This window comes from Amblyomma mixtum, chromosome 8, assembly GCF_055824585.1.
Source record: "Amblyomma mixtum isolate Tamu chromosome 8, ASM5582458v1, whole genome shotgun sequence".
NCBI lineage: Eukaryota > Metazoa > Arthropoda > Arachnida > Ixodida > Ixodidae > Amblyomma > Amblyomma mixtum.
The window spans coordinates 141,403,123-141,427,764 of record NC_143019.1 but is presented as its reverse complement, the minus strand read 5'-3'; the positions used below and the strand labels follow the sequence as shown (position 1 = coordinate 141,427,764).

At 49.9% G+C, this 24,642-nt stretch overlaps 2 protein-coding genes across 2 annotated transcripts in view; both read right to left on the bottom strand.

Moving 5' to 3' along the window:
* LOC149334658 (cytochrome P450 2J4-like) overlaps positions 1 to 5,301 on the bottom strand; it is a 145,602-nt gene extending 140,301 nt beyond the window's left edge. Inside the window, exon 1 of the mRNA XM_089556298.1 lies at positions 5,151 to 5,301. Within this exon, the coding sequence (XP_089412424.1) occupies positions 5,151 to 5,153 (3 nt within the window). The 5' untranslated portion in view covers positions 5,154 to 5,301. The remainder of the gene's footprint in view (positions 1 to 5,150) is intronic.
* Positions 5,302 to 7,548: 2,247 nt separating this feature from the next.
* The window catches only part of LOC149334657 (uncharacterized), a 101,544-nt gene continuing 84,450 nt past the window's right edge, over positions 7,549 to 24,642 (bottom strand). The window contains exons 2-3 of the mRNA XM_089557974.1: positions 21,028 to 21,859; positions 7,549 to 7,752 (exon numbers count right to left, since the gene is read on the bottom strand). Of these exons, the coding sequence (XP_089414100.1) occupies positions 7,549 to 7,752; positions 21,028 to 21,859 (1,036 nt within the window). The remainder of the gene's footprint in view (positions 7,753 to 21,027; positions 21,860 to 24,642) is intronic.

The following is a 24,642-nucleotide window of genomic DNA, read 5'->3' as shown; positions in this document are numbered from 1 at the left end:
TTAATCTTGCTCTTTGTCTTTCTGTGAAACTCTTTGTGTTAGCTTTTGCTTCTTTATTCGTATTTTTACTTGCTTTGTTTTGTCGCGATGTACGATATATCCTTGAACCGCTCCTGCCTTGGCCACCAAATGGAGGCTGGCAGTATTGAATAAATAAAATAAAACGCTGCACTTTAGTTACCTCCATTGACAACTACAACTGCACTTTAAAGTCACTTCTGGGGTACCACAGGGGAGCGTTCTTGGTACACTTCTCTTTTTAACATATATTAATGATTTACCTAAATATGTGTGTTCTCGACGTAAGCTCTTCGTCGATGACTGCGTAATAAGCCGTAATATTGTATCACTGACCCGGATGCACTAACCGCAAGGTGCACATCTTGGCTTATGCCACTTAATACTTCTCAAACTACGCTTGTGTCTTTCACTCGTGGTTCTCGCGTTCCCACAACTTGTTTCCTAAATAACGATTGTGTCGAGCTTACAACTACTTACAAGTACCTCCGAGATCTCCTACAATCATACTTAACATGGCTTAAGCACATTAACTTTAGCGTCCGCTAACCGCTCACTCGGCCTACTAAAGCATAACCTCAGACTGGCTCCATCGCATCTGAAGAAATTTGCGTCCACCACACTCATTCGTCCGAAGATTGAATATGCATCAGCCATCTGGGATCCTGACCAAGCCTATCTCGTAGGTAACATTGAGTCCTTGCAGAACCGTGCTGCGTGTTTTATTTTTTCAGTCTACTCACATACTACCAGCGTCACTGCCTTAAAAAATCGTGCCGAATTGGAAGGCTTGTCTTGCCGCCGTAAAGTATCACGACTAGCACTTTTCCATAATCTGTATCACCATCCACTGCCTCATCCAGATTTTTTCCAGTCACCGTCAGCCTTGTTCCGCGACTTAACCATATACACAAAGTCAAACGCGTCGCGTGTCGTTCATCCGCATTTGCGAAGTCATTCATACCACCCACTATCATAGAGTGGAACAATATACCTGCGCACATAGCCATTGAATTAAACGCCTCCCGATTTCTTGAACTCATCCGCAGTGACGTTGGAATTTTAAATGTGTTTTTTTCCTCGCTTGCTGTACTTTTGCGTTTACTTCTGTTCTTTTCGTGCCTCATACGTACACCGTAGTATCTTAGATTTTCGTTTTGCCTTATTGCCTCCTTTAAACCTACAATTTGTGTCATATTATTTTCTATCGCCTGCTACTTTATTTACTCTGTTGTACTTAATTATTTTCTATGTTCTGGTTGGTTGGTTTATGGGGTTTAACGTCCCAAAGCGACTAAGGCTATGAGAGACGCCGTAGTGGAGGGCTCCGGAAATTTCGACCACCTGGGGTTCTTTAACGTGCACTGACATCGCACAGTACACGGGCCTCGAATTTCTCCTCCAAAGAAATTCAGCCGACGCGGCCGGAATCGAACCCGCGTCTTTCGGGCCAGCAGCCGAGCACCATAGCCACTGAGCCACCGCGGCGGCTTTTCTATGTTCTACCTATAGCCTTTCGTTCAAATGAAAGCCGCGCTAACTTTTAGGACGAATACACAGAGGACATGACAGGAGGGGCGCTGTCCTGTCATGCCCTCTGTGTATTCGTCCTAACAGTTAGTGCTGCTTAAATTTTAACGAAAGAAAATGCATAACCAACTAGCCCTGCAACATGTTTTACTATGTACCTATAGCCTATTCGTTGTTCTTTTGCATGCTAATTATGTTCCTTATACACGTACTTTTTTACACAGACACCCCCCTCTATGTAATACCCTCGTAAGAGGGCCTTTAGGGGATGTTGACTAAATAAATAAATAAAAGCCCGTGCGCGCGTACCGTTTCCGCTTTGTTCGACTGGCTATGCGCCTGCTATCCCCCCAGCTGCCAGAGCAACTGACAGTGCAAGTGAGTCAGCAAGCAATCTGTTGCTCTGACAGCCGGGTTGGAAAATAGTTTCCTACTCGCTCTAAATGAAAAAGAAAAAAAAGACACCTATGTATGGGCTTGAGATACTTCAGGTCTAGTTTTGTTTTATTCTATGTAGTTTTGTGTTAGACACTTCTTTTACTTGTTTTCACTCCTTTTTTTTTGCATTTGTGTGCGAGGGACTCATTGGAATGCGCTTCGCGGGAAAAAAATGATACCGGAAAGCTTACGCTACGTTGTTTCGAAGCGCTTGAGTGTCTTTTTTTAACGTGTCTGGTACTGCCGCAAAGCCAGCCAACATCTATATAAATAGTTGTATATTGCCAGTACTCACGAATGGGGCGGATACATACAGGCTAACAAAAATGGAAGAATTGATGCAGGAAACGGTGCAGCGGGAAAAGGTAAAGGACAGAATTATTGTTTAGAGACTGACCTCAAGGCAAGGCAGCCGAGCCGCCAAGAGGACAAACGTTATTTGATGAGATAGTAATGAAAATCAAGTAAAATTGGTAGAGAATAGTTACCGAGTAGACTTGCGGAGACTTGTTCAGTCGGAGGGCACTTAAGTTCCGCCTTAAAGGCACGACGTGATATTTTTAGTGGGCATATATTATCAATATATGCAGAATAAGTCTTTCCCTACTTAACATTCATAAATGTCGCTGAGTCCTCATATGACTATCATCGCAGTGGTCCAGCAGTTAAGAGATGCACCATTGCACTGACAAGTGGCTATTTCATCACAGCCACCGGTAAGGATTGTGGGGCTCATATTGGTCTTCCCGATCTACCTTCCTGCAGCTGGCGAGACGCTTCTCCGACCTTACCCGAGGTAACTCCAGTTACTACTGGAGTAACTCGGGTAAGTTAGGGTGATAAATCGGGTTTCTAGGCAACGGCACGAGACTATATGGTGAACCTACATACGGTGACAATACTATTGGTCGGTGTTGGTGAGCGTATGAGTGCTTTCGCACTGATACCAAATGGCCACCGGTAGGGCATGCAATGTGAAGGGAAGGAAACCAATGGTCCGTATTGGTAACAGAATGGTTTCCGGTAGAATGCAAGAACATCCCCTTACAAAAATGGGCGTTGAGTTTCTGGTGTCATGTTCATGCATTCCTTGTGACACATTAGAAAGTCACCACGAAGTCATGTATTCATGTCTTTCGACAATAAAAACTCAGCAGAGACTCTTTTTCGTTAACACAGAAGATTTCCTTATGTCATCGGCCATCAGACACTCAAGTGACTTTTCTCGCCGTTAACCCCCATGCAGAAATATACCAAAACAGATTCAGATGTTATTTCACACGAATTTCTCTTATGCCATTGCCTTTGTGGTACGCACAAAGGCATGCATGAAATAAATGCAGCAAGCGCCGGAGGCACTAAGAGGGAAGGGGGTGCATGGGGGGGGGGGGGCGCTATAATTTACGCTTTTATGACTGTGTCGGCACTCTAGAAAGAGAGAGGTTGTTTACTGGTCAGTGAAATTAAAAAAAAAAAAGCTTGTCGACAGCTATTGAAACATTACACTGAAAATTCGATTTTTTTTGCTCTTTAATGTCCAGATTAGTGGTCGTTACCTGTGATCATTATTCAATGCGATGAACGTACCGCGTGGTGGCGTTAATACGAGTGACCAAAAAACATGCTACCAGCAAGGGTGAAAGGAAGAACTTTTCTTTTTGTCTGCAAAGTGCAAAATATAGGCTTGAAGACACTGATACAGCAACGAACAACTTAATATCAAAGGCTGGCTCAGTCGCAGGCTCCATATAGTGCGTCACGTCGAAAGCGTAAGCGCGCGCTGTTTTCAATATAACTCCGAACAGTGCAGAAAGGAACGCAACAAGAAAAAAAAAACAAGTGACAAGCATGCGATGTACCAGTGTACAAGATAAAAAAAAAGACAGCGCAGTCTCGATCTTCAGTCACCTCCTCATGTGTGTTTAGAACATTCAAACGTTTAGCTGGATTAGAAAGATCTGAGTCGCTAACATGCTCGCAGGTTTTGAAGCTACCTAGCACATTATTCGAGTAATTTGTGCCCCGGAGTGCAGTTTTGCACAACGCTGTGGTCTGTACCAAGGATTAGGAGCGCTAAGACAGTAAAACGGACAGCTGTCGCTCTGAGACTTGTAGTTTCCCAAGCGGTTTGTTACGGCCAATGCGCTGTATGTCAAGGCTCAGAATACGTTGGCACTTCCAACAGGCCTGAAAGGTCCTTCTGAACAACATTGTTGTCCCGTGCGAGCATGTAAATGCTCGCAATGGAAAGAACAAGAAACAACTGTGGCTGCGCATATCACGCCACATAAGCTGACTGGTTAACGTCTGGTGGCGTGGTGTAGTGGTTAGCGTGGTAAGATGCGGAGTCTGAGGTCAGCGGTTCGAATCCTCGCGGAGGCCGGCAGTTTTTATTAACTTTTTTTTTGTTTTTGCTCCACTTTTTTTATTTTGGCTCTTATTTTGCATCAGTGATCCCCCTATTTGGATCAGGTTTTGCAACGGCAGGTAGGACCCGAGAGAGTCAAGAAAAAATCATCAGAAAAGCATACATTAAGAACACACTAGAACCACGGTGGCCAATTTGTTTTAGAAAGCCATTAGGAATTCATTAGGAAAATCACCAGAAAGTCATGAGAAAGGCATAAGATCCTAATGTCAAAAGTCACTAGACTTTCTAAAGAAAGTCATTAGATTTTTTCTTAAGGGTCAGGGGGTGACACTTACACGTCGGTGGATGCGATTAGGATATAGCAGGTGTTTAGTTGCCCGCAGCAGACCGAGGAAAGGGTTAATGCGAGATTAGTGGAAGAAACCTTTGGTCTGCCGTGTACCTGTTAAACGCATCCCTTTCGAATTGTATTAATAAGTGAAAACGCAGGAATAATCCTGCATTGCCGCGTTATACGAGCGGGTCCCGACATGCAGAAAATAAATTAGCGGCTGCACTATTCAACGACTCAGGCTGAGTAAAAAGCGCCCTTTCATTAACCATATGGCAGCTATACGGCATGTCTATACTGCTGCCTAAAATACAGTGAAAGAATGAGCGGGCACTTGAATGACTTTATAGCTGCATGTTTCACGGCCTAACTTAAACACATGTAAGGGGTAAGTGAAACTCAATAGCCAAATGCCCTTAATGCACCAAAATGAACAGTTATCTGTAGTCCTCATAGACTTACCATGTTCAGCACCAACAGCTGGGGGAGGCAACGTTTTCATTCGTTTCCGGTCCCTCTAGCAAAGGCCGGCTTGATGGCCGATCCGATTGCTTGATCCTGGCGGCCGTAGGCAGGCGTACGTTTCACAACGACGGCTCTGAATCGGCTGGAAGGCTGCACATCTGATGTGGCTGACGCTATAACTCGCTCTCACTCGTGGCCTCACAGTGGCGGGATGATTGACGTACAAATGTACCTTGCCATCTGTGAGCTAGTCATGCCGCTGCGACAAACGAAATAATCAATTCTCCCTCTCTCGTACAATGTTCTATAAATGACACACACAAAAATATTTAGCGCTCGCTCTTTGCTGCGCACGTAATTTTTTTTCGTCTCTCGCCAAAGATGCTAGCTGCAATCCCGGCTGGCAGCACCGCCATGTGCAGGCTTTCCCACAAACCTTTCAGGCTTACCGTGGAGGTTAATGAAAAGAAGGAAGAAACAGCGCGACGAAACACGGACACACGTAGAAATAACACACACACGAGCGCTCATGTGTGTGTCATTTTAGTGTGTCCGTGTTTCGTCGCGCTGTTTCTTCCTTTAAATACATTACCAACTAGCCCGGAACCTTGCTCTAATGAAAAGAGTTGAATTAAAACTTAGGACAACGCATTAAGTCCTATAAATAGAAATTATACATGTAAAGTAAAAACACAAGCATAGCGCCGAATAGGTCACGGAACTGCAAGGGTTAATGACATTCTAGTCGAAACCAAGCGGAAGTGTGCATGAGCAGGACGTGTAATGCAAAGGAAAGATAAATAATGGTCATTAAGGGTAACAACTCAATTACAAGAAAAGGCAAGCAGCAGGGGGGCGGGAGAATGTTGGTGGGCGGATGAGATTACGCGTGATGCGTCACGCGTAATGTCGCCCTTATGATTGGATGCTTTCCTCATTCAAGGAACGAGAGTTAGGGCACTTTTTCTACGGCTTTTGACCTCATTTACTGTGCGACCGAAATTGACCGCAACGTTGCAAATTTCAGAACTGTCACTCTTTCCAAAGAAAGTTGCCCCCAGCATAAAGAAAAACGGCTATGCATATAAGAAACAGTTCCGAGCACTCCGCTGAATTTCTTAAACATGCAACGTCGCAAGAACGGCAGGCACAGATAAGAAAAGACGCGCAGCAGTGATCAAACAGGGCAAGGTAGAATACACGCTGGCAATTGCCTCCAGTAGTTCGCTGTCGCTTGACACGCTACACAACAGGTAAACGGAAAGGCGAATCAAATTGTAACCATGGAGAACTAGAAACTGTGGCTTCCCATGCCAAAACGAGGTATTTGACCTTAAACTGCAGTCATCGTCACTGCGCGCCTCACTACTAAAAAAAAACGCGGCTAAACACAGTTGCGCAAAGCGCTAAACTCAGCAGAAACAATCTCTGGGCTTCTTTATGCCTGCATTTTACTAATGTCCGAGACCAGTAGACCAATAAGCCAGTGGACATGGTGGAAATATCGACGACCACAACAATGACAACGGCCAGCGGCCGCGTGTTTATCACTCGTCAGGTGGCCGTAAATCATGATCATCAGGTGACTGGTCACGTGACCGAACGGTCATGACCTACTCCATGAGATTGCCACAGAGAGCTCTGTGCAAGATGTTTGGTTGTCATAAAATCCTTAAAGACATAGGTGCATATGGGCGTTCGAAACGTTCACTGATGCTAAGGCGTTTATTTTATTAGGTAGAGATGCGTCGTGTTTATTCGTCGTCTTCATTTCTCGTGTCCCTGTTCCTGCGCTGTTTTCCTCATGTTTATTGATGATTTTTATTGTTTATATTTGTGCTCTCTCCACGTTTCTTTTGTCCGCCTGGCTGAATAATTTACGCGCTTCCTGATCAAGAAATGCGCTGATGGAAGATAGCCCCCTGCGCTCTTTTTTTCTGCCTGTGGTCTTCTTGGTTTGCTATGCCCGGGTAAAATATATTACGTGGCGCCAGCCAAAGAATGAGACGAGATGACTGATGGCAATGAAAGTGACTTAATGGCCGCTGGCATGGCCAAGCGCTCCGTCCTGCGCCACTTCCACCTTTGTATTTATCGTAACGCTACCCGAGGCCACTGAGCAATCGTCCCGATAGTGGACATAGAGACCCGCGAAATGTCGGTGGGCTTGAGAAGAGCGTTGAACGGTAAGGAGAAAGTGGTGAAGTGCTGGCCACCACGATGAGAGAGATGAGAGAATTAGTCCCGGTTCACGAAGCTTCCGAGCCACAGGTTGCCAGGAGCCGACGGCCGAGGCTCCAGGACGCGCCAAATGGCCGCGGCACTGCAACGGTGTCCTCACGTGCGGGCAGCGTCTGGGGTTGGTCGGGCATAGGTTCTGACCGCGGCAGCGTCGTCATTTCGTCTTGGCTTCTGGTCGAGGCGGGGGACGGGGCTGGGCTGAGCGGCGAGGTTGGTCCAGGTATGAAAGGCTGGGGCAGGGTCGGGCGACGCAGGCCAAGAACTCATGGCCGACGACCATGGCTGACGTAGGACGCCGAAGCTCCAGAACCAGGATGCCGATGATCACCCAAGACCTCCACCAAATTTTACGTGATGCCTAGACGAAGAATGAGACGAGGAGACTGATGGCAATGAAGTGATTTAATGGCCGCAGGCCTAGCACGACGCGAACTGTCAGCTTCGTCTTCGTCACAATATCTTCAACAGCAGTCCTATGCTTACGATTGGCCGTTGTCGCGCCATAAGCGCCGATCTTTTTAAGCGAAAGCTTCACTACGCTAGGTAGTGAAAGCTACGCTAGGTAGCTTCACTACGCTAGGTAGCCAGTTTCGGCGTTGCCGCAAGTTTGACCGTCAAACGACCTTCCTAACTAAAGCACTTTGTCAAAAGATACAGCAAAAGAAAGAAGGAGCATAACTGGCCCCTGCGACATTGGACACCTTAGCCGCGCTTTAAGCTACGAAACCGATGAAGAGCGAGTTCATCGAAAGCAAAGGAAAGGCGCATAACTGGCCCCCTTGGAACAGTGGGCACTTCAGTCGCGCTTTAAGCTACGAAAGTGATGAGGAGCGGGAGGATCTAAAGCTAAGGAAAAGCGCATAACTGGCCCCTGGGACAGTGGACACCTAATTCGTGTTTAAGTTACGGGGCGGTAGGGACAGATGTACGCTGCGTGCGTTGCCATTGACAACATTGTGGCAGAAACAAGGCCCTGAAGCCATAGGCCGTCGAGAATCATCATCACGGACTGCCGAAAAGCATGTGATCATTACTTGGCAGGGGAGATCTCCCCCTTAGCTGCTTGTATTCTAAGACGGACTGCCACTGATCCAACACCGAAAAGAATCATTTGGGCCCCGGGCCACCAGGGCTTACGAGGTAATGAGGCTGCTGTAGCGGCTGCCCGAGCGCTTCCTCACCGGGCTCCTCATCCCAGCTCTTCGGGCTCGGAGACTAACCAGCCGCTGCTGCGGTTCAGGGAAATAACGCATTATAGCTACAACCACAGCCTTTTCCCAGCCCCTGCAAAGGGGCTGAGGAAGACGGAGGATCGAACTTGAAGGCGCCTGCAGACAGGTACTCTACTCTGTCCTGCAATCATAAAACATTATTATGGGGCACGACACCGCACGTGGCACCATGCTCAACCCGCTACTGACATTTCAGGTCCTGCTGCTCTGGCTGCCTGCTGCTTTTCGCCCCTTTCCTCAAGTTCCGTCATCCGCTCGTGACGTCAATTGCGCAGTCGGTGGCCGTGTGCTTTGCGCCGTAGTGGATGACACTCCAAACTTAGCCCGGATACCGCTACTACCCTAGCAGCCCAGCCCCTCATCGACGTCATGGATCACCGGACCCGCCTGCACAGCATATATACCGCGATCTGCCGCGCACCACCTGGGACATGACACCGCACGTGGCACCATGCTCAACCCGCTACTGACATTTCAGGTTGGTTATATGAACAACTGCAGTGAATGTAAGACTAGCAACCGCTGCCTTGTAGCGGTGTCATGCCCCTATGTGATCAAGTGTCGTAGCGCTTTGCGAATGTGTTTCGACTGTATAGCATCCCACTTGTTATCCCAGCTAATGTTATATCTATCAGGTGATGTTGAGCTGAACCCAGGCCCGCCAACTGCACTCGACAATTCGTCTATTTTAGACACCCTTAAACGCCTCGAGAACGCGTATATTTCCATGTCTACTGAACTAAAAGAACTCAAGACTACTCAAGACAACCACGGAAAGCTTTTATCCGAGCTAAACAACCGCATATCTCTGTTGGCGTTCACTCAAAAAAGACTCAGACGTGGTGAAAATCGAAGAAACTAACGAAATAAAATGGGAGCTTGCCGCCCTTCATGCCGCCAATATTGATGCAAACAATCGTATGCGAAGAAACAATTTACTTTTCTTTGGCCTTAAAGACGTCGAAAAGAACCTTGGGAAGAATCTGGAAAAACAAAGAGCTGTGCTCTACTGAGCTCGGTGTAGAACTAGAAGCAGATTCTATTGAACGTGCACATCGACTAGGAGCATTCTGCACAGATAAACAACGGCCAATCATCATTAAGCTAGCTCATTTTAAGACAAAGGAAACCATTCTGGCGTGTGGGCCCAAACTGAAAGACACGGTGTACGAGGTCTGTTAGAAAAGTATCCGACCTTTGGCCGAAGAAAAAAAACTGGCATAACTAGAGCCTTGGAAACCTAATCACCAAAAAGTATTCACCTTAGGACTCCACACACTTCTCCCAGCGGTGCTGCCATTGTTGGAAGTATTGCGAAAAGGCTCCTTTCAGAATGCAGTTTAGCTCAGCTGTCGTTGCAGCCATAATGTCCTCTCTTGTCCGAAATCGCGCTCCTTTCAATAGCCCCTTGATTTTGGGAAACAGCCAGAAGTCGCAGGGAGCATATCAGGAGAGTAAGGAGTCTGTTGAACTACAGGAGTCTGGCTTTTCGCCACTAAAGTCTGAATCAAGTGCGAGGAATGTGCAGGAGCATTCTCGTGATGGATACGCCACTTTCATGTTGACCTCAACTCCGGTCTGTTGCGCCACACATCACCATGTAGGCGACGGAGGACATCCCTGTAGTACCCTTTGGTCATTGTTTGACCCTGAGGGGTGCGTACTCGTGGTGTGCCACACAGAGGGAGTCAAAGAAAGCAGTCAGCATCACTCACATTGCTGCGCACTTGCGATCCTTCTTTAGCCTTGGTGACGCGGAATGCTTCCACTGTGACGACTGGGATTTGGTTTCCGGGTCGTACCCGTACACCCAAGACTCGTCACCAGTGATTATGGTGTTGATGAGGTCGGGGTCACTGTTTGTGGAAGGCAGCATGTCCTGTGAGACTTCAACACGAAGCTGCTTTTGCTCCACCGTGAGCAGCTTCGGCACGAATTTTGCCGCAAATCTCTACATGGCTAAATCTTAGGTGATAATGGAATGTGCAGAAAAATTGGTGATGTCCACCTCTTCCGCAATTTCTCGGATAGTCACACGACGATCCCGCATCCCGACAGCGTTCGCTTCGGCAATGACCTGGTCATTTCGGCATGTTGATGGCCGACCGGAGCGTGGCTCGCTCTCCACCGATGTGCGGCCGTCTTTTAAACAAATTGTACCACTGCTTAATCTGTGTGCTGCTCATAGCATCGTCACCTAAGGCCGTCTGAATATTCGGAATGGTTTCCACTTGGCTGTCGCCCAGTTTCTGGCAAAATTTGATGCAGTAGCGCTGCTACAGTCGCTCCGCCATTTTCCTTGCAATAAAAAACCGACGAGAGCACTGCGCACTGCCTCACTCAAACGCTGCGTCACATCGACTGACGCTATCGGCAGGCGGGAAAAAATTCGTGCATGCGCACGAGGGTTCAAGGTCAGCTGATGCAAGCGCGCTTGTTTCATATCCATCAAGTGTTCGCAGAAAAAAATAAAGTCGGATACATTTCTAACAGACCTCGTACGCAATCAGAGAAGGTTTCGCCACGGAATCCCGTCTTGCTCGTTCTAAGCTTCTGAAGTTTATCCGCCCTCAAAAATGCGCATTCAAACTGCGACTTGATAAAATGTACGTAGGGAAAAAATGCTATGCTTACAACTCTGCCGCCAACACGGTGATTGAATGTACCGCTCGTCTTCCCAACACCGATGGTAGCGAATGACGAGCAGTGAATCATGCTTCCAACAAGCGTCCTTCATCATACCTCCACATCCAAATTGCCTTCAGCAACATGAGAAGCCTTATTCCAAAGCGTGACCAATTTCTTGGCTTCATCAATGGCATTGACGCCCACATTATCATTCTAACTGAAACTTGGTTGACTGCAGAAATCCTCGTAGGGAATGTACATAAAAGTAGGGAATGTACAAAAAAGATGCACACATGACACCTCCGCTAGCAGGCAGAGTTACAAGCATACAGCGTTCGCCGTGTACATCTCACTTCAAAAGAACACATCATAATCGCATCCCATCATTAAAGAACGAAAGAACGCATCATGTGGTGTCTCACTCACAACATTGCTCGGTAGTCTGTTCCATTCTCTAATGGTCTTCAGAAAAAAAGACATTTTGAACAGTTCCGTTTTTGCCGCGAATTCACGGACTTTAAAAACATGCTCAACACGGTTGGATCTATAAAAAGGCTCCTGCACATACCTTTCGCATTCAACCCAAACAGCTGAATAATAAACAGCATGAAATACCTTCAGACGCAACTTCTTTCGGCGCGTGTCAAGCAATTCCCAGTTGAGTGCATCCTTCGTACGCGATGCACTGTAACGAGCCCCGCGTGTGCCAGACACGAAACGAGAGGCAATGTTCTGCACCCTCTCCAACTTATCTTTATCTCTAGCAGTAGGCGGGTCCCAGACAGTGCACGCGTAATCCAGAACCGACCTGACATAAGTCTTGAATAAAATATCACGACATGACAGTGGAAAAGTGTTTGCATTTCGGCGACGAAATACCAAGTTTCTGCATGCTTTACAGAGATATAATCGACGTGACGGCGCCAGCTCAAATCAGGAGTAAAATAAACACCTAGATAATTAAATTCAAATACCTGTTCTAACATTGTGTTCCTAATAACATATGAATGCACATCAGGGTTTTTCGTTCTTGTAAACTTCATATGGACAGTCGTGTAAAAATTCGAATTCATATTTCCACAGATGGGTCCTTAATCAAAAGGTCTAGGCACAGGCCGCAAACAGAGAAGCAGAGTCCCAGCTGCGACAGCACACGAGTCCCTCACTTTGTCCTCTAGGCGCCGCCCGGGGACACCTGGCGGCATTATTCCCTCTCCCCTAAAAAAAGAAAGTAAAAACGTGGGCGCACTTTGAGCGAACGGGAGCAAGTAAGCAAGTGAACAAGCGGTCACGTGCCGCTCAACAGCTGCACGCACAAATAAAAAGAAAACGCGGTAGAGGCGACGCCCGTTACTGCGTAAAGTAAGGCTTCATGCGCAATACGAGCACGACCTCAGGCTGAGGTCGACTGCGCGAGCTCGGCAAAGTGTCATTGGGGAGGACCTCATACGTCACATCCGTGATGCGGCGCAGCACTGTGCACGGTCCAAAGTAGCGGCTCAGGAGCTTCTCCGACAGTCCTGGGCGACGTACTGGGGTCCATACCCACACTTTGTCGTCGGGGTGGTACTCTACGTGTCGATGTCGTTGGTTGTAGCGTTGTGCATCCGTGGCCTGCTGCCGTCGGATGTGCATACGGGCCAGTTGCCGGGCTTCCTCTGTGTGCTGGGTAAACTCATCGGCGTCGGACGTGAGTGCTTGGTCGGCAGTGGTGCACGGAAGCATAGCGTCGAGCATTGTTTGCACGTCACGCCCGTAGACGAGGCGAAACGGCGTAAACCGAGTCGTTTCCCGAATCGCCGTGTTTTAGGCAAACGTCACGTATGGGAGGATCTCGTCCCAGGTCCTGTGCTTTACGTCGACGTACATTGCGAGCATGTCGGCTAAGGTTTGTTGAGGCGCTCCGTCATCCCGTTTTACTGCGGGTGGTATGCAGTAGTCTTGCGGTGGTCGTGTGACTCAGCTGGAACACCTCGTGCAGGAGCTGCGCTTTAAACGCAGTGCCCCTATTGGTGATGTTACGTTTCGCCTTCGCCGTGAGAAAAAATCGGCGCGGTTGAAGCGGAATGCCGATGAGTCACGAAGGGCACGCGGGGTCAACGCCTGAATTAGCCACGTAAGCGGCGTCAGTCATCCACCCCGCATCTAGCCAGCCAGCTCTGCAGTGCAGAAAGAAGTTAGCTGCCACGTTCGGCAGTACTAGACATTCCAAGGGGCCGGGGTGTCAGCCGGGTCTAGTCATCAAGTTTGACAGCAGCGTCCGTCTTCCAGGAAGAAGTGGCCAGCGACCGTTTCCCCTACACCGCACGGACTTGCGCGTGCAACCACACGTGCGACCCTGCACGTACGACCACATGAAAAGCGCGGGAACGCTTGTTCGAGAACCTTTTAGAGTCTGCGCGACGCAGATGGCATCCTTCTCTCTCTCCCAACACGTGACGGGGACGTGTTCCCTATTGAGAGAGTGTGTGACGAGTGCCACAGTGAACTTTCAGGACACACTTTCCTCGGCGGACCCGGCCCCCATCTAGTGAGCCCAGGGAAAGGAAACGATATAAAACTCGGTGCCTTGGACGGCCGAGTAGCTCCTGACCATCGAGCTCATCGCCATGTAGCTTTGCTCCTTGTTTTCGAGACTCTCTTACTGAGACGTTCTCTCAGTTGCTGTTTGTATATAATGTAAATTTACCTGTATAAAGTTCTTCTTCATGTCGTTCCTGTAACTTCGTCATCCTGTACGAGCCCCCAAGGATGCTCCTACCCGCCCCTTAATAACTGGTTGCCAGCGGTGGAATCGAGTCAACGGACGCCAACGGAGAGACGTGGTCAACGGTTTGCTGAGCAGAAGTTCGGCGAGTCGGGAGCAGTGCAACAGCCCTTTGTGATGACTGGTTGCCTGCAGCAGAACGACTGTGCTGGATTCTTGGCTGCGAGGTTTGGTGAGTGCGGGACTTTCTTCTACTAAGTTTTGCCAGGTTTTTGTTAAGTGTCAGAAACAGAGCTGGTAATTGGGTTGTCGTTGCTGCTGGGTTAGTTGGAGCAAGACAATAGCGGGCAGTAGAGAAAGCAGCACTCGGAACAGCCATGGATTTGAAATCGTTGCGCAAACCGAAATTACTCGAGCTTGCAAAGGAGTTGTGTCTGGATGTCTCAGACGAACTCGGAAAACCAGAGCAGCTAAAGGTTATTCTTGCGTTGGAGGCTGAAGATTACGAGCTCGCGGAATGCCTTGAGACCATTGAGGAAAGAAAATGGCAAAGAAAAACGAGGAGGAACTTAAGAGGGAAAACGAACGTAAAGAACAACGAGAGCAGGAGGAACTTGAACGTAGAGAAAAACGATAGAAAGAGGAGCAGGAGCGACACCGGGAAATCATGCATAAACTTAACGCGACCAGAAGTATAAGAACGCGATCTCGGTTAAGTATTTCCAAAAAGGCGAAAATTTCAGGACTTTCTAGAAAATTTTGAGAAAATTTCCATGGAGGAGCAGCTAGACCAGGGTGGTTGGCCAATTGTGTTCATGGGAGTCCTCCCGTGTGAAACCAGCAACGTATTAGCGCGTAATAATTTTTCAACAGCGCATGCTACACAAGGACACAAGACGAGGAAACACACACACGAGCGCTGTTTCCTCGTCTTGTGTCCTTGTGTAGCATGCGCTGTTGAAAAATTATTATGAATAACCAACTAGCCCGTGAGCTCACCCTGTTCAAGTATTAGCGCGGTTGTCTGACGAGGATGCCCTCAACTATGCGAAAGCTAAGAGTGCGCTTTTCCGGCACTTTAGACTATCCGCAGAGGTCGAATTCACGAGCCAAATTGGCAATGGTCAGCTACCTCGCGAGAGTGTCAGAGACCGAGTTGCGAGCTCAGCTCAGTCGCCGGATGACACGGCTGCTGCTCATAAGTGGCGGTATAGGACAGGTTTGGTCCAGGAAAGGCAGGCCACTTCAGCAGCGAGGACCGATGATCTCGGTCGAAAAACTAGCGAAAGGTGCAAATCCGCAAGCCACAAGGGCTCAAGGGATAATTTTGGCACTAATGCTAGGGAAGAGGAAAGGTGCAAAGCGGTAGTTGCGAGCTCAGAAGAGCATGCACTTTCCGGGAAGGAGGCGAATTTCTGCGGTCAAGGGGTTAGTACCCTGGAGAAAAACGCCGAAGGTCTCAGTGACCAGGGAAATGTAGTCCTTGGGTCACGTGAGGAAGGTCATCACGGGAATTTAGTGAAGCCCGTGTTTAATGGTATTCAAGAGAAAGCTGCGAGTCGCAGCAATCCCGTCAACGACAAAGCCGAGCAATCTGCTTCGTTGGCGAGCACAGACAGCGCTAATAAGGGAGAAGCGACCGTCTCTAGCCCTGAGGCAGAGGGTATTTTGAAATGTGAGGCTGATGTTTTCTCTCAGGAAGAGAGTAGTGGACTCACAGGCCGCAGCAGTGAGGGAATCAAGAGAGACATTTCTTCGATGCGGCCGGCGAACAGTAGTAGCCAAGTATTGGACACAGCGCTTTGCTGTGAATAGGGTGACCGCGAGTCACCCGAGTGCACCGCTGAAACCCAAGGGCAGATCGCAACGTTAGCCATCGAGTGTGGTTCGGATCAAGTTGCGGGCCAGGAAGTTAGTGTCGTAGGGTCAAGCTGTAAGCCTCCGGAGAGCAAGTTATGCTCAGACGAAAGTAAAGTGCCGTCAGAATAGTTGGATACTGCGATGCGCAGTGCCTCACCGAAAGCACAAGCCGATAGTTGGAATTCAAGAGAGAAATGCGGCTCGGTGCTGCGTCGAAGAGCAGAGGCGAAGGGTGAGGTCACCGCAGGAAAGGGAGGCGTGCAAGGAGAAAACAGTCAGGGCAGTTTCTGGCAAGCGGCCGCGCTCAAGGAGAGCCAAGCCAAGGGGTAGACAGCAGAAAAAGGCCCAAAACATTGTAGGGGTTAAGGCCGGTCAACAACGTAATCGTCGGAGACTGCCACCGCGACACTCTAGATGCGATAGGCACCGTACGAAGGCCAAGCTGCCTAGGCGGGTTCAGACAAAACGAAAGCCACCTGCCCGATTGTGGAGACACTGCAGAAGTTTTTGCAGAACGAGTAAAACTTGCAGCGGGCCAGAGAGAAGCACTCATGCTACCTCACGAGGGAACGCAGCAGAACGCGCTCCAGTCAACAAAAGAAACGAGGGAGTTTCCGGAATCGAGAGAGTACACGCAGGCATTTCTTTCATGCACGACCGTCACCCCCTCGTGTTCAACTGTTCGGACGCTGCACGGGTGTTGAAGACGCACGGCCGGGGTGCGGAACTAATAGTTGTTGCAGGGCGTGTGGAGCTCTCAGGTGTCAACGCGCAGTTAGGCCCCTCGATTTTTGTCGGTTGTCGGTAGCTAAAGCCACTGTCAGTATGTGACCGCGCAGGGAGCGGCTCAAGAACAGGCAACCCCTTCGAATCGCGACGTGGGTCGTTAACAGCAGATTCTAAGAATGAGTCTATGCTGTTTGTTTTTTCTTTTTATGCGAAGCATACTACTTTAGCTACCACTTCAGCCCTTCACCGTGGTTATGCGCCTCCAAATCACGTGATACATGACGTCACACCACGTGACACGATGACGTCACGACAGTAGAGAAACGGGGGCCCACCTCGCGCCGTCGCTGTGGTTGTGCGCCTCCAAATCGCGTGATACATGACGTCACACCACGCGACACGATGACGTCACGACAGTGCAGAAACGGGGGCCCACCTCGCGCCGTCGCTGTGGTTGTGCGCCTCCAAATCACGTGATACATGACGTCACACCACGTGACACGATGACGTCACGACAGTGGAGAAACGGGGGCCCACCTCGCGCCGTCGCTGTGGTTGTGCGCCTCCAAATCACGTGATACATGACGTCACACCACGTGACACGATGACGTCACGACAGTGGAGAAACGGGGGCCCACCTCGCGCCGTCGCTGTGGTTGTGCGCCTCCAAATTACGCGACACGATGATGCTTCGCATTCTCCAGGCTCAACCAAGTTAAGCCTCAGCCATTTTTCTTTGCTGCAGAAGAAAAAAATGTTTCGAGCATGTATAGCTTTTAAATGCTCTTTGTTAGTTTTCGCAGCCGCGATATAGTGTTTCTTTGATGCAATGGATTTTGCACCATGCACTTGAGGTAGCGTCCGCTGACACGCGGAAGTGCTGGCAAGATGGGCCATTGTGGGTCACTAGCATAAGCGCCTGGCGTCGCTTTGTTTTTTGGCATTAAGGGAATTAATGTGACTTTGGCTGCGATGTTGAGTGAATCTTTGCAGGGATATGCAAGGTTAGGGCAGTATGCTGCCATGTAGAATGAAAGGGAAACAAGCGTGTTCCTAATTATTATGATCATTACGAATCGAACTGCGTTACAAAAAGGGGAGTCTCCAAGGTAATGCCGATGGCTTAAGTCGAGGTCCCTAACGCAAGAATAAGCATCAAAGTTGCTGCTTACTGGTGTTTTTTTTCCTGACGTAGGATTCTGAACATATTGTTTTTGTTTTTTTGCTCCAATGTGAGACGTATTTTCTAGTGCAATGTTCAGATTTGTGGACACGATAGTGTTTCTTTGATGCAATGGATTTTGCACCATGCACTTGAGGTAGCGTCCGCTGACACGCGGAAGTGCTGGCAAGGTGGGTCATTGTGGGTCACTAGCATAAGCGCCTGGAGTCGCTTTGTTTTTTTGTCGCTGCTGGACTACTCCCAGGGATTATATGACCGAATAAGAGGGAAAGAGCCTGGCATTGCTTAGTGGGGATTGTGTCGTGCTTGTTGACTAAGCGGTTGGGTTTTCGGCGTAGTTCTAACGCTAGCAGAGAACGAGTCACTTCGAAGTCACTTTGCAGTGCCCTTTGTGAATCGTAACGTGCTAAGGAAGCCTTCGGGGTACGCTGGACTCAAGAAGCACCGAGAGACGACCGACTCCGGTTAAAAGCAGCGTCGAGCGACATCCCTCCTGACAGCGGATGCAGTCACCTGTCCATCGGGATCTCCTTCTCCCGGCGGGGCAGTCTGTTACGTTTCGCCTTCGTCGTGAGAAAAAATCGGCGCGGTTGCAGCGGAATGCCGATGAGTCACGAAGGGCACGCGGGGTCAACGCCTGAATTAGCCACGTAAGCGGCGTCAGTCATCCACCCCGCATCTAGCCAGCCAGCTCTGCAGTGCAGAAAGAAGTTAGCTGCCACGTTCGGCAGTACTAGACATTCCAAGGGGCTCGGGTGTCAGCCGGGTCCCGTCATCAAGTTTGACAGCAGCGTCCGTCTTCCAGGAAGAAGTGGTCAGCGACCGTTTCCCCTACACCGCGCGGACTTGCGCGTGCAACCACACGTACGACCCTGCACGTGCGACCACATGAAAAGCGCGGGAGCGCTTGTTCGAGGTTCGAGAACCTTCCAGAATCTGCGCGACGCAGATGGCATCCTCCTCTCTCTCACAACACGTGACGGGGACGTGTTCCCTATTGAGAGAGTGTGTGATGGGTGCCACAGTGAACTTTCAGGACACTCTTTCCTCGGCGGACCCGGCTCCTATCTAGGACGATATAAAACTCGGCGCCTTGGACGGCCGAGTAGCTCCTGACCATCGAGCTCATCGCCATGTAGCTTTGCTCCTTGTTTTCGAGACTCTCTTACTGAGACGTTCGCTCAGTTGCTGTTTGTATATAATGTAAATTTACCTGTATAAAGTTCTTCTTCATGTCTTTCCCTTAACTTCGTCTCTGACCTTCCTCATCCCCTCTCCGGCACGACCATGCTACCTGAGCCGCAACAACTGGTGGCAGCGGTGGGATGCTGCTACCCTGATCTTTAATAGTGATTACGGAGGACGGGGCGCCGTGTCGTAAAACGATGTGGTGTATGAAGAAATACGCGATTTCAGAGGATGTACTGCGCGTCACCGCCTTGGTTTCCGCATAGCGCGTCAAATAATCAGTCGCAACTATGATCCATTTATTGCCAGAAGATGATACAGGGAACAGGCCCAGGAGATCAATGCCCACTTGGTCAAAAGGTGCGCGAGGTGGATCAATTGGATGGAGCAAACCTGCAGGCTTTAGCGGTGGCCACTTACGACGCTGGCACTCACGGCAACCTCTGACGTAGCGGTGGATGGTTTTTGCAAGTTTAGGCCAATAATAGGCCTGACGCACTCGAGCGAGCGTGCGTGCAAATCCCAAGTGGACAGAGGTGGGTTCATCATGACACGCGGAAAAAATGTCGTCGCGGAGGTTAGTATGGTCACCGTTGCTTGAGTTTTTCTTGTAGAGTACGCTATTGCGAATGCAAAAAGAGGACAAGTGGCGGGAAAAGGGTCGAGGTACGTTGGAAGCATGGCCCTCTAGGTGATCCATGAGAGACCGCAGGTCAGCGTCAGCACGCTGCCTTGCTACCAAGTCCGAACTACTGATCACGCCTAGGAAATGATTGTCATCCTCTGTGCTGTCATCAGCTTGCTCGACGGGTGCGCGCGAGAGTATCTGCATCTTCGTGTTTACGTCCGGACTTATAGTGAATTGTATAATCAAATTCCTGAAGGCGAAGGCTCCAAAGTGCTAGGCGGCCTGATGGGTCCCGGAGACTGGTCAGCCAGTACAAGGAATGTGGTCTGAGACAACTTTGAAATGGCGACCGTAGATATAAGGCCGAAATTTCATCGTGGCCCAGATGACAGCGAGGCACTCCTTTTCTGAGGTGGAGTAGTTCATTTCGGGGCACGAGATTGTGCGACTCGCATACGCAATCACACGTTCCACGCCTCCTTGATGTTGAACGACGACGGCACCAAGCCCAATATTGCTAGCGTCGGTGTGTATCTCGGTAGCAGCCTCCTCATCAAAGTGAGCAAGCACAGGGGTAGTGTGCAGCCGTCGTCGCAGCTCTGTGAAAGCAGCCTGTTGTGCGGCAGTCCAGACGAACAGTGTATCTTCACGCGTGAAACGGGTCAGTGGTTCAGCGATGTTGGAGAAGTCTGCGATGAAACGGCGGTAGTAGCCGCAGAAACCCAAGCAGAGCTTGAGCGCTTTTTTTGTAGTAGGACGGGGGAAGTCGGCTACAGCGGCAGTTTTCTAGGGATCGGGTCTTACACCGTCGGCGCTCACAACATGGCCGAGAAACTTGAGCTCTTTGTAGCCAAAGTGGCACTTCTCGGGATTATGGGTCAAGTCGGCCAATCGCGGGGCATCCAGCACGGTCCGAACGCGTTCAAGGTGTTAATCGAAGGTTTCTGAAAATACCACCACGTCATCTAAGTAATCTAGACAGGTTTGCCTTTTGAGGCCAGCCAGGACAGTGTCCACCATGCGCTGAAACGTCACCGGCGCTGAGCAAAGGCCGAAGGGCAACACCTTAAATTCATATAAGCCGTCGGGTGTGATGAATGCCGTTTTTTCGCGGTCTCGTTCATCAACCTAAATCTGCCAATATCCGCTCTTTAGGTCGATCGACGAAAAATACTTGGCGCGGCGAAGTCTGTCGAGTGAGTCGTCGATGCGAGGCAGCGGGTAGACGTCCTTTTTCGTTACCGCGTTAAGCTTACGGTAACCAACGCAAAAGCGCAATATCCCATCCTTCTTTACCAGAACATCAGGCAATGACCACGGGCTTTTAGAAGGCCGAATAATCAGTCTGTAAACATCTCCTTTACCTGCGTTTGGATGGCGTCGCGTTCTTTCGGGGAAATGCGGTACGGCTGCTGTCGTATGGGGCGAGCATAATCGTAAGTGATGATTTCATGCTTCGTGATCGCCGTCTGCCGAACTTTCGAGGAGGATGCGAAGAAGGTTTTGTATTGGAGCAGGAGGGCACGTAGGTCGCACTGTTGAGTCGCTGACAGCCCGGAGCTAATATCGATGCGATCCAGGGACGTGTTCGGATGCACCATGGCCTCGGACGCAAAGCACTCAGTAACATCGGCCAATTGGTCAGCCCACACGATGGTAGTAGCTCGGAAAAGGCGACGTGGTTCGTTCGTAAAATTAGTAATTAGGAGCTCCGGTCGACCGTTATGGATGTGGACAAGGCTTCGGGCCGAGCAAATGCCGTGTGTCAACAGCAGGCACAGGTTGCCCTCGGCGACTGCAGGTCCATCATGTAGCTCATCATCGCATTCGACGCTTGCAAAAACACTGGCGCGCAGCGGGATCAAAACAGTCTCAGTGGAAATACAAAGGGCGGAGCTGCGTTGGCGAACGCCAGAGGCGTCGTCGGCTTTCGCTGTAGAAAATGTAACCGTTCTGTTCCGCAGGTTGATAATGGCACCATTCTCACGGAGAAAATCTACGCCCAAAATCAGGTCACGAGAACAGTTGCGGAGCACCAGGCAGCTAACTATGAACGTCGAGTCGGTGACCTGTACCCTACCCGTGCACTGTCCAAGCGGAATAATGATATGGCCCCCCGCCGTACGGATCTGCACGCCAGAGCAGGGAGTCGTAACTTTCTTCAGAAGCGCTGCCAATTTGCCGCTAGTAATTGAAAACTCAGCTCCTGTGTCCACCAACGCGCTAATGCTGTGACCGTCGAGAAGCACGGGTATGTCGAGTGAGAATCGCTCCTTTAGTTCACCTGCTGTCGTCGACGTCGACAAAGCTCTATCACCGAATGTCGGCGTCGTCAGGGGGTCCTTACAGCATTGATATCCAGCGACCACGCCCCCGGAGGTCGCTGTCTTCAGTTTTCCCGGCGAGGACTGGGCGAGCGGTCCGCTGTCGCTCGCGAAAAGTTCTGCGGATTCGGTGAAAATGATGACCGGCGAGGGGACGGTGATCGGGACTGACGGCGTGCCATGGACCACAGGGCTTGCTGCGTCACATACTCTTCAATCGCAGGGGACCGTTGGCCAAATTGGGGTCTTGGCGCATCGGAGGAAAAACCCTGCAGGCCAAGTTCACGATATTGGAACCGCCGTAACAGGTGACCGGGCTCCCCCCAATGGAAGCACAAACGTCGTCGGTCAGGGCCACGCCAGACGTCCGCTCTGCGCAGGGATCGTCGGTCACTCGGGATGTGCTGCACTGGCTGCACGGAGGGTAGCGGGACGTCGTGATGGGTTTGAAGAAACGCCGTTGCATTTGGGGCAGGGCGTCGTAAAGCGTCAGCATACGTCGGGCGGCAGTAGTCCGTCTGGATAGGCTGTGTAAATGCCGCTGGATTCGGGCCAGGGCGTCGCAGAGCCTCAGCGTACGTCGGGCGGTAGCAATATGGCTGTACTGGCTGAGGTTCGCCGAGTAGTAACTGAGGCCTGATAGCTTGCTGCACCTCTTCGCGGATAACGCCCTTAAGGGAGCTGGCCGTGGGCTGCGACGTACCACAGACCTTCTGCAGCTCCTCACGGACGACAGTGCGGATCATGTCACAGAGGAAGTCGGTATTGGAGTTGAACGCCGGGAGAGACTCCGTAACAGAAGCAGCAAGGACTGGCCGGTCGTACGCGGTGGAATGCTGCCGGAGGACCTGCTCCATCGCGACAGTCTCTGCTAGAAACTCAGCAACAGTGCTTGGGGGGCTGCGCACGAGACCGGCGAAAAGCTGTTCTATCACACCACGCATTAGGTGGCGCAGCTTTTTGGCTTCCGACATGGCTGGGTCAGCCCGTCGGAAGAGACGCGTCATGTCTTCGACGTACATGGTAACCGTTTCGTTGGGCATCTGCATGCGGGACTGCAGGGCGCGTTCAGCTCTCTACCGACGATCAGCGCTGACATACGCGGCGAGCAATTGCCGTCGGAACTCATGCCATGACAAAAGAGCGTCCTCACGGTTTTCGTACCACGTACGAGCACCGTCCTCCAAGCTGAAGAAAACGTTCCTCAGTTTGGCGGCGTCATCCCACTGGTTAAATGGGGCGACACGCTCAAACTGGAGGAGCCAATCTTCCACGTCCCCCAGCTGAGTCCCGTGAAAGGATTTTGGTAGCTGTGGGTTGTGGAGGGTGTAGTACGCGGCGCTTTGCATGACTGCGTGAGTGGCAGGCGCCGAGGTAGTGTCAAATGGCCTGAGCACAGGAGGCAGCCGGCCAGGTGCCGAGGTAGTCTCCAACAGCCCATGCTCAGGGAGCAGTCTTAGATTTCCGCGACTGACCCGATGCACTGGCGTGTCGAAAGGGAGAGGCCTGGGGTCCTCGGTGTTAGGAGGGGTGTACGACATATTCCGGGGCGATTTACCCAGCGCACTCCATAACAAATGTCTCAGATGGGTCCTTAATCAAAAGGGCTAGGCACAGGCCGCAAACAGAGAAGCACAGTCCCAGCTTCGAGAGCACGCGAGTCCATCACTTCTTCGTCCTCTAGGCACCGCCCGGGGACACCTGGCGGCAATATTTCATTTAAAGCACCACTCTGAGATTCTGTTCAAGTCTTTCTGGAACATTTCAACATCTCGATCACTAGGGACAACACTATAAAGAACGCAGTCATTCGCAAATAACCGCATTTGAGATACTATTCCGTCACCAATGTCATTCACGTACAGCAGGAACAATAGTGGTCCCAACACGGACCCCCGGGGCACACCTGACACAACCTGCACTCTTTGAGACTCGGTGCCATTCATAACCACAAACTGCTGCCGTAAACATAGGTAATCTTTTACACATGATATCACTTGAGGGCTAATATTGTAAAAAGACATTTTTTGAATTAGTAAAGAATGCGTCGCGAGATCAAAGGCCTTTTTGAATTCCAAAAACACGCAGTCCACGCTATGTCCCCTGTCCAGTGCCTCAACAGATCGTACGCAAATTCAGTCAGCTGCGTAGTACAGGATAGGCCACTTCGAAAACCATGCTGACGAGGATTAAACAACGAATGTGCGTCCATATGTGCTGCTATACTGGTGAACAAAATATGTTCGAGTGCCTTGAATGCAACTGAAGTTAGAGATACTGGTCTATAATTTGATACAGTGTGGCGAGGGCCAGATTTGTAGATTGGCACAACACTTGCAATTTTCCAGTCATTTGGAAGGCAGATTTCTTCAAGCGATTTTTCAAAAATTATATTTAAGTAGGGCGCAACCGACTCAGCACACAGTTTGTAGAATTTGCTTGGCAAGTCATCAGGACAACAGGCCTTAGCAATCTTCAGATTCAGCAAGAGCGACTGTATACCGTTGATGCTGATCACAACATCATCCATAACACTCGCTACTGGCTGGAAACTCGGCGTATTCATATCAGCATGTTCGATTACAGAGCTGAAAACAGAGCTGAAATATTTATTAAAGAACTCAGCTTTTTGTGCATGATCATCAACAAAGGTGTCACCAGAAAGAAGAGGTGGTATAGTTACAGAGTCTTTTCCATTTCTCTTTACATGTTTCCAAAATTCCTTTGGATTTTCTTTTAATTTCGCCTCCATTGAAATTCCAAATGAAT